This window comes from Alligator sinensis, unplaced genomic scaffold (assembly GCF_000455745.1).
Source record: "Alligator sinensis unplaced genomic scaffold, ASM45574v1 scaffold673_1, whole genome shotgun sequence".
NCBI lineage: Eukaryota > Metazoa > Chordata > Crocodylia > Alligatoridae > Alligator > Alligator sinensis.
The window spans coordinates 568110-580355 of NW_005842829.1; the positions used below are offsets into that span (position 1 = coordinate 568110).

Sequence of the window (12246 nt, forward strand, 5' to 3'; positions counted from 1 at the left end):
TCCTGCCACTCTCAGCTGAGTGACTGTGACTCAGTCGGGTACCTTCAAGCATGCGACTGCAAGCCAGAGTTCTGTGCTGCAGCTTTAGCGATGCACTAAGACACTTCGGACTGGCCAGATGAGTCAGAATCACATGAGATAACCATAACAACAGGAAGATGTGTGTGGTGCTGGTGACCTCAACATGCCTGTGCAAGGCAAGGCCGATCCGTGGAAGATCACAGGCCAGCAGCATGTGCAGCTATTTCCCAGGTGCTTTCACTTTTGCTGGCAGGGCTCCAGGAGTGGGGTCTGTGGAGGCAGTTGTCTGAAGTGTGACTGGAACATCCTGATATTTTGCCTGGAGGGAGCATGGCACGCAGTGCTCTGGCTGGCATGTGGACAGCCATGGGGTAGCTCCTGCTTGCACAGATATGCAGGAGGGAGGAGCGCTGTCCAGTCCAGAATGGAGAGCACCATCTGGGTCCATTTTTACTTTGGGGTAGTGAGAGATGGGGTCGCAGCTCTGCTGCCTGTGTGCAGGCTGCTCAATGGGGCTGCAGGAGGGAAAACTGCTGCCCCTCAGAGACCCTGTGCTACAGTTACTGTATTGCAAGGTGCTGATGTGGGACCTGGCACCCAAGCAGCCGAGGCATCTGGCTCCAGAGGCAGGAATCTGAGCCTTGCTTCAGCTTGTGGCATAGGATGCCTTCAATGGACCCAGGTATACATGGTTGCCAGCTTGTTCAGGCTGGGGCATCAAGGGCAATGGGACATGATGCAGCCCCATGGCTCCCATGTGGCCTCAACTACTCCAGCCTGAGGAGAGGACCTGGCACCCAAGCAGCCGAGGCATCTGGCTCCAGAGGCAGGAATCTGAGCCTTGCTTCAGCTTGTGGCATAGGATGCCTTCAATGGACCCAGGTATACATGGTTGCCAGCTTGTTCAGGCTGGGGCATCAAGGGCAATGGGACATGATGCAGCCCCATGGCTCCCATGTGGCCTCAACTACTCCAGCCTGAGGAGATGCCTGGGCTTTTGGGGGGGGGGGCGGTGTCACACTCCTGGCTGTGTTGCATGGGAGCTCTTGGTGGGGGTCTGTCTGGAGTCTAGAGCTCAGGGGCTGAACAGTGTGGGAGCCACTCTTCCCTCCTGTCCCTTGCTACTGAACTCAGTGGAGAGATTCATAGATTCATAGATGTTAGGGATCCAACCTCCTCTTGAAGACCCCCAGGGTAGGGGAGAGCACCACCTCCCTTGGGAGCCCGTTCCAGACCTTGGCCACTCGAACTGTGAAGAAGTTCTTCCTAATGTCCAGTCTAAAAGGAGAGGGACAGGGAGGAGAAGAGCAGGAAGCAGCAATGCACCGCCTGAGCTGTGGAGCACATAAAAGAGGCTCCAGGCAGGCCTCGTTCTGCTTAGCTGGAGATCTCAAAGCTGCTGCTCCCTCAGAGCTCTGGCAAGAGCTTGTGCTGACTGGGCAGTGAGCTCAGGTGCCGCCCACCCCTCCCTGTTCTGGATCCATTGCTGCCTGGGCTTGGCCAGCCCTAGGTCTCCTGGGAGCCTGGACAGGGCTCCTGGCACAGAGAGTACAGTCATAAATGAGAAGTTGAGCTCTGATCCTTCCTTAGCCAACCAGCCAATCTGACCTCTTGGTTTTCTCTGGCCCATTCCATCCACACCAGGCTGGACTTCATCTACGATCTCTTTGAAAGAGTCTGCAGCCACAGCAGCGATGAAACACTAAAGATGGGGACCCAGAGGCGCAGGCCAACTGTCAGCTCCCAGTTCAGGGTAAGGGACTCTCTAGGACAACAGGAGACTTCAGGGAGAGAATGAGGTGCGTGGGGAGGAGAGATGGGGCTAAGCCAGGGCTGGAGGAATGAGCTGGGAGAGCAAGTGATGCCTGCTATTAAAGACACATGAGCCCATGTACCTGCCCTCATGGCATCCTCCAGGGTTGATGTGGTTCACTGGGAAAAGGGCAGAGATGATGTCTTCTGCAGGACCATGGGGTTCTCACTGGTTAGCAGCATCTTGAGAGCTTCAGAGCTGTTTTGTTTCAGATACTGAACCTTTGATGGATGCAGACTGGATTTTAAGCATTGGGGCTTCGGCCAGGTAACAAGGAGCCAAAGGCTTCAAAGGGGATGTGCAGCACAAAGGTCCACAGGCAAATGCAGGCAGCTGAGTAAAGGCTAGCTGTGGGAGGCAGCCAGGGTGCCTGGAGGCTAGCTGTGGAGCAGTAAAGCAGAGCTCCAGGAGGAAGACAATGGCAGCTCAGCCAGGAAAACAGTGGCAGGCTGCTCACTGAGCAGAAAGAGTGCGCCTGTGGCAGGTCAGGGAGCACATGGCCCTGAGAGGCGCAGCTCAGGTGATACAAAACAGGGTTCCTGAGGCAGTGGGGTCACTGTGGTGCTGAACTCTGCAAGAAGAGGAGCTCCTACTAGCTCAGGCTGTAGGAGCAGAAGCCACAGGCCTGGAAAGGGACCTAAGAGGCTGCAAGAGAGAGGGCGCCAGTGAGTGGGGCTCAGGCTCTTGCAGTGACATGGTGATATAGAAGGGGCTTTGAGTACCTTAGTTTGAAGAGGTTTGCATCCATTTCTGTTCCAGTTTGACCAGAAGACAGGGTTGTAGCTGTAGGGGTGGATGGAGGGTACCTGGAGAGGTAGTCTGTAATAGCAGCCTGGCTGGGAGTCGGCAACCTGGAGGGCTGGGGCAGAGGTGGGCTAAGGCTTAGAGGGCCAAAGCTGGAGCACGGAGAGACAACTTACAGTTGTGTTTTCCTGGGGGTGAAGTGGAAGAGATGCGCATGCAAACCTGGCCATTTGACTCCCTTCAGAACAACACTGGAGCGGTTGCAGCACCTTGTTCCCACTCCATGAGCATGAGTTTGGGTCTCCTTCCATACTCATGCCAGGGCTACCACTGTTGCCAGTGAGCTGTCCGTTGCACCCCCTCTTCAAAATCCCAGACCCACTTCCAGTTGGGCCAGGGGAAGCTGGCCACGATGCTGACCACACTCCTCCTGGGTGTTCCATTGGTATGGCAGGATCATTCATTTTCTTATGTTGACTGCATTACTTAGAGGAGGGGCTCTCAGGGGCCTTGCAGCCTAGGCCTGGAGCCCCTTCCTGCTGTCATGACTACTCTGCTTGGTGTTTTCAGGACTCTCTCCACTCCCTGATGGCTACGCTCAACACCTCCAACCCCTTCTTCATTCGCTGCATCAAACCCAACATGGCAAAAGTGAGTCCCCTTCGGGCGCTGGGTGGGTGTGGGTGACACCTCTCCATGGGCCATGGTCAGGGACTTGGGGTGAGGACACACATCTTTTGTCTCTGTCTTCTGAGTCAGTTCAAGCTTGAGAAAAATCCATCCTGCCCTCTGCAATAACATAAAGCAGATCTGTGTTCAGGGTGTGAGGTCCATCCCTGCCTCTCCTTGTGCTGACCTTGCCTGGCCTAAGCACAGCTCTCAGCTGAGGGACTGGGCCCGCGTGATCCCAGTTGATGCTGTAGGTGGTTGGGATTCGGGGCAGGTGTGGTAGCACAGTCCTCTGCAGGCTTTGTGGACAGGGTAGAGGAGAGAGGATGCTTCAGACTTTCCCACCAAGAGGCACGTTTGCCTGGGAGTGCATTTCTCACACACTCAGCAGCATGAAAGCACGGAGCACTGCTTACCCCCCTGGGTGGGAACGCAGAGTGGGCTGGGCTATGATGCTACAGGTTCCCTCTGTCATGTCAGCTCAGGAAAGCAGGGACTGCTGGGGCCACTTGGTAGCTGAAACCTCCCTTCCTTCAGGGCTGCAGTGACATCTCTTCTGGGCTCTCACCCTCTCCGCAGAGCTGTACCAGGGCAGCTGGTGTTTGTATGTCCTTAGGCCTCTAGGAGGTGCTGTTGCATGTGGGGAGCTGGCAGCCTTGCCCCAGCTCTGCTGCTGCCCTTCCAGCCTGGACCAGGGGCTGCCACAAAGGGGCTTTGGCAGGATGGGTCTGGGATCAGGCCTCTCGGCAGCCCATTTGCCTAGCACACCTGCAGCTCTGCAGCTAGGCTCTGAGCTGTGGCAGGTCTGCAGTGGGCTGTTTCTTTGGGCACGCTCAGCTGCCTCCATGCTGCACAGTCTGGTGGAGGATGCCTCCCGTCAGCCAGATTCACTCATGTACTCAGGAACTGGAAGAACTGAATATGCAGGGTTAATTTTCCAGGGAGCTGTGTGTGTGCATTCCTGTATCCCTGGCAGTGCTCAGATCAATAGTCCCCATGCCAAGAGAAGGGCTAAACCTAGTGCTGCTTTTCCCTTGGTCTGTTTCTAACCTTGGTCATTGCATAGGCACCAAACCTCTTTGATCCGGACATGGTCCTGAACCAGCTCCGGTACTCGGGGATGCTGGAAACAGTGAAGATTCGACGGGCAGGCTTCCCTGTGCGACGGCCCTTCCAGGACTTCCTCAGCAGGTAACAGCAATGGTGGAGCTCTGCTCCCTGCTCTGCACTTTGGGATGTGCCTTCATTCTAGCCATTGTCCTAGGCACTGACCCCGCGTCCTGGGTGTTTCTCTTGTTGTGTCCACGTGACTGTGACACATGGGCTGAGGTGGATCCATCCTCTCTGGAGACTGTGCTCTCAAAGGGGTAGATGAGTGGGGTTGGGATCTCAGCAGAGCTCCCAGCTGCTCCTTTAACCTGAAAGTATCTTGCCACTGCTTGACTGCCCATAGTGGAGGTGTTCCTGACTTAGCCAAAGTGTATAACATGGTTTGAAGTTCCCTGATAGTCATACCATTTCTGCCTGGCCTCAGTGGGACAGAGCTTGCAGACCACAGTGATAGGAAGAGTTTGAGAATTTGAATCCCTGTCAAAGAGTAAGACAGGAGTTTAGTTTGTTTAATTCTTCAAAGAGAAGATAGAGATGATTTGATCAGAGTACAAATACCTATATCGGGAAGGGGTGAGATACTGGAGAGATCTTTACTTTAGCAAGTCAAAGCAAATTTTTACTGGTGAAGGTGATCTGTCACTGGGACAGCAAAGGCTTGGTGAATTTAGATTCTCTGAATCAGAATTTCCTTCACAAAGTTGCAGGCCAGAAGGGGAAGTTAGACCTAGTCAGACCTTTTGTATGGCATTAAGTTTTACTTGTGTACTGAGCCAGTCACTTGTCTGAATAAAGCATGTCCTTCAGAAAGTGAACCAGTTTTTGCCAGAAGGCTGCACAAGATGAAGACTCCACCACTTCCCATGGTAGTTACTGCCAATGGTTGGGTACTCTCATTGTTAACAAATTGTGCCTTATTTTTATTTGAATGTGTCTGGCTTCAGTTTGGGTCCCATTCTGTAGGCACAGCTGCTTTGGTTATTCCTGTGTGTGGCTTCAGGATGCAGTTCTAAAAGTTCCTAGATGCATAGCTGGGATGCAGTTCTGAAAGAAACTAGTTTAAAAAGTCACTGGCTGAGCACAAGAATTACTGAGAGAAGTGTTACAGCAGATGCAACGGGTCAGATTGGATTATTGTGTGTTGCTTTCTGATCTTAAAATCAATGACGGAAATGCCATGTATACTTCAAAGGAAGATAAAACTGTAGCATCTTCCCTCCATCCTTCTCCCCTCCTCTTTAGGTGCTACAGGTTAAACCAAAAGTTTGTCCTAAGTGATAGGCAAGTAGTTGTTTTCTAGCCTGCTGTTCATAACTTAGAAACCTGTTCAGGGCACTTTCAGAGGGGACATGCCCCATGCAGTGCCTGCTCTGGGTTCATATGCAGACTCCAAGGAAAGCAGGTGCATGAAAGCAAATCTGTGAGCTTCCCATCTCCTCAGCTGGCTGTGGTGGAAGAGTCTAAGCATGCAGCCTCTGCCCAGCAAGTGCTGTCCCCAATGCATCTCCTATCAGGAAATGTCATTCTTTGTAGCAACCTTTCATGTTGTCAGAGTGGAGAACTCTGAGACCAGAGTCCTGTGTTCTAGTAATTGCCCTGTTATTAACTCAGTGTGTGATCTTGGACAGATTATTTCTTCTCTCCTTTTCCTTTGGTAGTAACAAGCACGATTCACCTGCTTCATGGGGCACATGTGAACATAGAGGTCTGAACAATGACACTTTACCATGTTGGAAATTGTATCTTACAGTGTATTATTGGAATAGGGAGTCACTCTCCCAAGGCTGACATTCAGATGGACGCTCACCACCTGGGTGATGGTTGTGAAGAAGGGAAGTCCCTAGATAGGCAGTTAGTGTTAGTGGAAGAGAAGGTCTGAAGCACATTAGTGATGCTGTCATAATCTTATGTACTCCCTGACAGGATGTCTTGTCTTTTCTCAGGTACAAGATGCTCATAAAGAATATGTGCACCCTAAACCACAGCAAGGCCGTGTGTGCAGACTTCCTGCAGACCTACGACAGCACAAGGAATGAGTGGCAGCTGGGCAAAACCAAGGTACCATTGATGTAGAGAAGGGTCCGTGGGGGAAGGAAGAGTTTCTGATACAAGAGAATGTTGTTGGGAGTTTTATACCCAGGAGCCCTCTGGTAAACCAGCCATGGTGGTGAAGTGATGACATAGCTTATCTTTCCCTTGGACATTTGCCCTGTCCTGTGATTCATGAGCCATGGGTTGCCTCTGAGATCTTGAGCCCTGCTCAGAACCACAAGAAAATGTTGCTTTCCACAATTGCGTGTTTCTTTAGGTTTCCAGGGAAGGTGAAGTGTGACATTGCCCATGGTGTATTTCCTGCCTGGTACTGTTTTTCTTGAGCCAGTGAAGGTTGGAGATTGTTGCACCAGTCCATGGTACTGACCTGCACCATGATCAGTCTCATTTAACCTGTGTCCCCTGACCAGAGCAGGACAAATTACTGCTTGTCCAGTGCAGTTTTAAATGGCTCAAGGCAAGGGATCCTGGGGATTGTTGGGTAGACCTGCAGCACAGCATTTTGCTTCCCTCTTGTGTCCCCTGTAACTAACTCCTGCCCAGTGCGATCACTCCACTGTATGCAGAGCTAGCTTAAGTGCAGTGAGGTGCTGCCTTGCTTGATATACGGGGTGTCTGGGGGCAGCTGGATCCTCAGGCCTGAGCCTGCCTCCTGCTGACCAGAAGAGCATGGCTGCATGGTCCTTGTCCAGGGACAGCACCTATGGGCCCAGCAGTGGCACTAGAGCCATGTCTCTTCCATGGTGTGGTCTGAAGCTAACATGGAATAGTCAAAGGTGTGGGTAGTGTCTGGGTGGGGTTGCAGGTCCTCATTCAGTATGACCAGGAGGTCTGAGCCTCTCTGGTAACTAGTTAGCATGATTTGTGGCTTTGAACTATAGTTTCTTAAGCAGTGGCTGGACTTAGTGTGCTGTAGGGAGGGAAATCTTTTGTGCCCGGCTCAAAGAAATTGGTGAAACTTGCTCATTGAGGATTCCAGGTGCATTGGGCTGCCTTTGTATAACTTAGGCGGGTACAGACCACTTTTGCAGTCTGCTTTCCTTGGATTTCTTGTTATAGGAATGTGCTAACTTCAGAGAAGATCGCTATCACTACTGAGCCCATGTCCCGCCTGCAAGACCATCCTGGATAGAGGGTTATAGTCCCTCCTCCTGGCCAGTTCCTATGAACCAAGTAACTTTTCTTGCTCTGATCTGGATGTGGCCTTGCAGAGAGGGTGAATGAAGCCAGTAACAACACGCTCAGATTTACTCCCTAGAAGGAGATGGGAGAGTGCTAAGTTTCAGCAAGGGCAGCAGCGAAATAGTGCAGAAGAATCCACTACCACACTGTAGGGGTGTGGCACAGATGAAATTAATAAGTGGGCGGTGAGTTTCATGCACGCAGCACAGCCAGGCTGCTAACCTTTGAGCCAAAGGAAGACAATAGCACTTTTCCTCTCTCTTCTTTCCAGTCCTGCACGACTGTCCCTCTCTTTTGGCATGAGGTGAGGCTGTCTGACTGGGTGGCATGCTCCTCTTTTGCCAACAAGGTTCTGGTTCCAGTGCATCCCTTTCCAGAGGAAGGGGCTAGGTTGCAAGTGATAGCCAGAGGAGAAAAGGAAATGCTGGGGCTACAGGGGGAGAAAAACCAAGTCTGTTAATGAAGAAAGGTGGGGTTATTTAGCTGTGGTAGAATGGATGAGGTTGTTTGGAAGATTTACGCCAGTGATCCTCAGCCAGGGTACTACAGCACCATGGGGCACCTTGAGATCCACTCAGGGGTGCTGCGAAGTGCTATGCAACGCTAGCACTATTCTGTGTACACACATGGTTCACAAGATAAACCCAATGATTTCAGATAGGAATCCATAATGTTAAAAGCATTCCGACCTGCTGTTGTCTTTCTGAGTTCTTGGCAACAAAAGAATTGCTCTGTTTTTCTGTAGTCAAAAATCAAGTGACAACTAAGAGGTGACATTTTCCAAGGGGTTGTTTTGAGTCTACCAAGGAGTGTCTTAAGTCTAAAAATGTTGAGAAACACTGGTTTGCACAGGCCTGCATCTAGAGGCCTAAAATTAGGCTCCTAAATGCAAGTTCTGTCATGATCAGGAGCCTAATGAAAAATCCCTGCTGTGAATTTTTCATATAGCCTTTAAACAGGAACAAATAGGAAAATGCATGGAAAGCTTTGGTGTTTAGAATCAGCAAGCCTTAAGATAAAGTCATGCTGAAAACATTGCAGACTCTGAGCACCCTCCTGGGTTGGGAACAATCCATTTCAGTACCAATCTCAAGAGCTAAAAAGGAAAGATGGAGTTACGGTGATAATTACTCTCCTTTAAAACATCTTGGAAGCTCTGGTGTGAGCTATGGACAGCACCAAAGGGTGGGCAGTTGTAAAGAACAAATCTCGCTAGACAACGTTGTTTGCTTTTGCAAACAAATCCCAAAATAGATAGAGGAACAAGTGCAGCAGATGAGATGTATTTGGGTTTTTAACAAAGCTGAGCACCATCTCATGAAATCCTATTTGAATGATACTTCTTACATACAGGTGATTGGCAAAGGGCCTGCGTACACAGCACTGGTAAACAGCAAGCTATTGATCTGGGTAGGAAATGCATTACAGCTCTAGACGGGGATCATTGTTGGGCCTGGACTACTCTATCATCTCTCTGAATGGTGTCCAAGGGTTTGAACACCACAGAGTGGGTGAGATGGTTTGGGATAATAGAGATAAGAATGGTGACTTGACTTAAAGGGAAACTGCTCCTTCATAGTGCTTAGGGTCGGAAGGGACCTAAACAGATCATCAGGTCCGACCCCCTGCCCTGGGCAGGAACGGGTGCCAGGGTCTTATCACCCTAGCCAAATATCTGTCTAGCCTCCTCTTGAAGACCCCCAAGGTAGGAGAGAGCACCACCTCACTTGGGAGTCCATCCCAGAGCCTGGCAGCCCTAACTGGGAAGTAATGTCTCCTGATGTCCAGCCTGAACCTTCTCTCTAATAATTTGTGGCTATTATTCCTTGTAACCCTGGGTGGTGTCCGGGAGAACAGAACCTCCCCCAATTCTTGCTGGTCCCCCGTGATGAGTTTGTAAATGGCCGCCAGATCCCCTCTCAGCCTTCTCTTGTGGAGGCTGAATAAGTTCAGGCCCTATAGCCTCTCTTCGTAGGGCCTGGCCTGCCCCACTGCCCCTTGACCATGCGAGTGGCCCTCCTCTGGACCCTCTCATTGCTAGCCACATCCGTCTTGAAGTGCGGTGCCCAGAACTGGATGCAGTACTCCAACTGTGTCCTGACCAGTGTCACATGGAGGCGAAAGATCACCTCCCTGGACCTGCTTGTGATGCATCTGTAGATGCACGACAAGGTGCGGTTAGCCTTACTGACCATTTCCTCGTGTTGGCGGCTCATGTTCATCCTGGAGTCATCAATGACTCCAAGATCCCTTTCTGCCACCGTGTTGTTGAGAAGGGAGTTCCTCAGCCTATAGGTATGTTGCTGGTTCCTTCTCCCTCGATGCAGCACCTTGTACTTGTCTTCGTTGAATTCCATCCTATTCTCATCCGCCCACCTCTGTAATGTGTCTAGATTTAGCTGGATTCTGTCCCTCCCTCCAGTGTGCCCACCTCGCTCCACATCTTGGTATCGTCAGTGAATTTGGACAGCGTGCTTTCCATTCCCACATCCAGGTCGCTGATAAAGACGTTGAACAGTACAGGCCCCAGGACCGAGCCCTGGGAAACTCCACTGCCCACATCCCTCCAGGTCAAAAATGACCCGTCCACCACCACTCTGGGTACGACCCTCAAGCCAATTTGCCACGCATCTGACTGTGTAGGCATCAGTGCCATAGTCACCAAGTTTTTTTAAGAGAATGTGATGGGAAACTGTGTCAAAGGCCTACTTAAAGTCCAGGAAGACGATATCCACCCCAACACCCTGATCCAGGGACTTTGTGACCTGATCACAGACAGAAACCAGGTTAGTCAGGTAGGACCTGCCCTCAGTGAACCCATGTTAGTTTTCCCTGAGCATTACCTCCTCTGCTGGGCCCTTGCAGATGTGCTCCTGAATAATTTTCTCAAAGGTCTTCCCAAGAACCGAGGTAAGACTGACTGGCCTATAATTGCCGGTGTCCTCCTTTCTCCCCTTCTTGTAAATGGGGACCACATTGGCCCTTTTCCAATCCTCTGGTACCTGGCCAGTGCCCCATGAGCGCTCATAGAGCCGTGCCAAGGGCCCCGCTATGACCCCGCCAATTTCCTCAGCACCCTTGGGTAAAGAGCATCTGGACCTATCGATTAAAATTCGTCCAGCCCCTCCAAAAGCTCCCTAACTAGGTCGCCCCTGACCCTAGGCATGGCGATGCCTCCTCCCCTGGGTCCGTCCACAATTCTAGTGGGGGAGATGTCCCGGTTCCTGTTCAGGAATATGGAGGCAAAGAACTCATTGAAGAGATCGGCTTTTTCGTTTGCTGCAGTCACCAGATTGCCAAGCCCATCCTGTAGGGGCCCCACCTTCCCTGGTGCCTTCTTCTTACTTCCTATGTATTTGAAAAAGGACTTTTTATTATCTTTAATTCTGGTCGCTAGCCCTAGTTCCATCTCTGCCTTGGCCTTCCTAACAGCCTCCCTGCAGTCCCGAGCAACAGATGTGTAATCCTCCTCGGTGATAGCCCCTGGCTTCCACTGTTTGTATACCTCCTTTTTTGCCCTCAGGAATCCCTGGATGTCTTTGCTGAGCCATGGGGGCTTCTTAGCACTCCTGCCCACCTTGGTGCGCATTGGGACTGACTCCCTTTGAGCTCGGAGGATCATCTCCTTGAGGAACAACCACCCGTCTTGGACTCCCATCTCATTGAAGCTCTGAGACCCCAATGCCTCTCCTACTAACCTTCTTAGCTTACAGAAGGCAGCCCTCCTGAAGTCGAGGACCTCTGCCTTACTGCTTGCTTTCACCCCTCTGCTCTGGATAGTAAATTCCAGCAGGTGATGATCACCGTTACCCAGGTGGTCGAGCACCCACAGACCCCTCACCAGGTCATAGAATCGTAGAAGTCGGGTCAGAAGGGACCTTGTAGATCTTCAAGTCCGTCCCCCGGCCTGGGCAAGAGGAAAACCGGGCTCAATTGACCCCAGCCAGGTAGGCATCAAGCCGCTTCTTAAAGCCCCCCAGGGTAGGAGCCAGCACCACTTCCCTTGGAAGTTGGTTCCAGATCCTAGCCGCCCTGCCAGTGAAGTAGTTCCTACAGATGTCTAATCTAAACCTACTCTCCAACAACTTGTGGCCATTATTCCTTGTTATCCTGGGGGGCGCTAGGGAAACAAGGTCTCCCCCAGCCCCTTCTGGTCCCCCCTAGGGAGTTTATAGACAGTCACCAGGTCCCCCCTCAGCCTTCTCTTGTGAAGGCTGAACAGGTTCAGGTCCCGTAGCCTCTCATTGTAGGGCCTGCCCTGCTGTCCCCGGATCATGCGGGTGGCCCTCCTCTGGACCCTCTCCATGTTGTCCACATCCCTCTTGAAGTGCGGTGCCCATAACTGGACACAGTACTCCAGCTGTGGCCTGACCAGTGTCACGTAGAGGGGGAGGATCACCTCCTTGGCCCTACTTGAGGTACACCTGTAGATGCATGATAAGGTCCGGTCAGCGCTGCCGACTGTGACCTCGCATTGTTGGCCCATGTTCATCTTGGAGTCAATAATGGCTCCAAGATCCCTTTCTGCCTCCATGCTCTCAAGAAGCGAGTTTCCCATCTTCATAGTTTCATAGTTTCTAGGGTCGGAAGGGACCTGGGCAGATCATCTAGTCCGACCCCCTGCCGTGGCAGGAAAGAGTACTGGGGGGCAAAAG

General features: G+C 51.6%; 1 protein-coding gene across 1 annotated transcript in view; it reads left to right on the forward strand.

Moving 5' to 3' along the window:
* The window catches only part of LOC102373761 (unconventional myosin-X-like), a 178577-nt gene that overhangs the window by 83931 nt on the left and 82400 nt on the right, over nucleotides 1-12246 (forward strand). The window contains exons 19-22 of the mRNA XM_025191530.1: nucleotides 1666-1774; nucleotides 3149-3229; nucleotides 4314-4438; nucleotides 6301-6415. Coding sequence (XP_025047315.1) covers nucleotides 1666-1774; nucleotides 3149-3229; nucleotides 4314-4438; nucleotides 6301-6415 — 430 coding nt within the window. The remainder of the gene's footprint in view (nucleotides 1-1665; nucleotides 1775-3148; nucleotides 3230-4313; nucleotides 4439-6300; nucleotides 6416-12246) is intronic.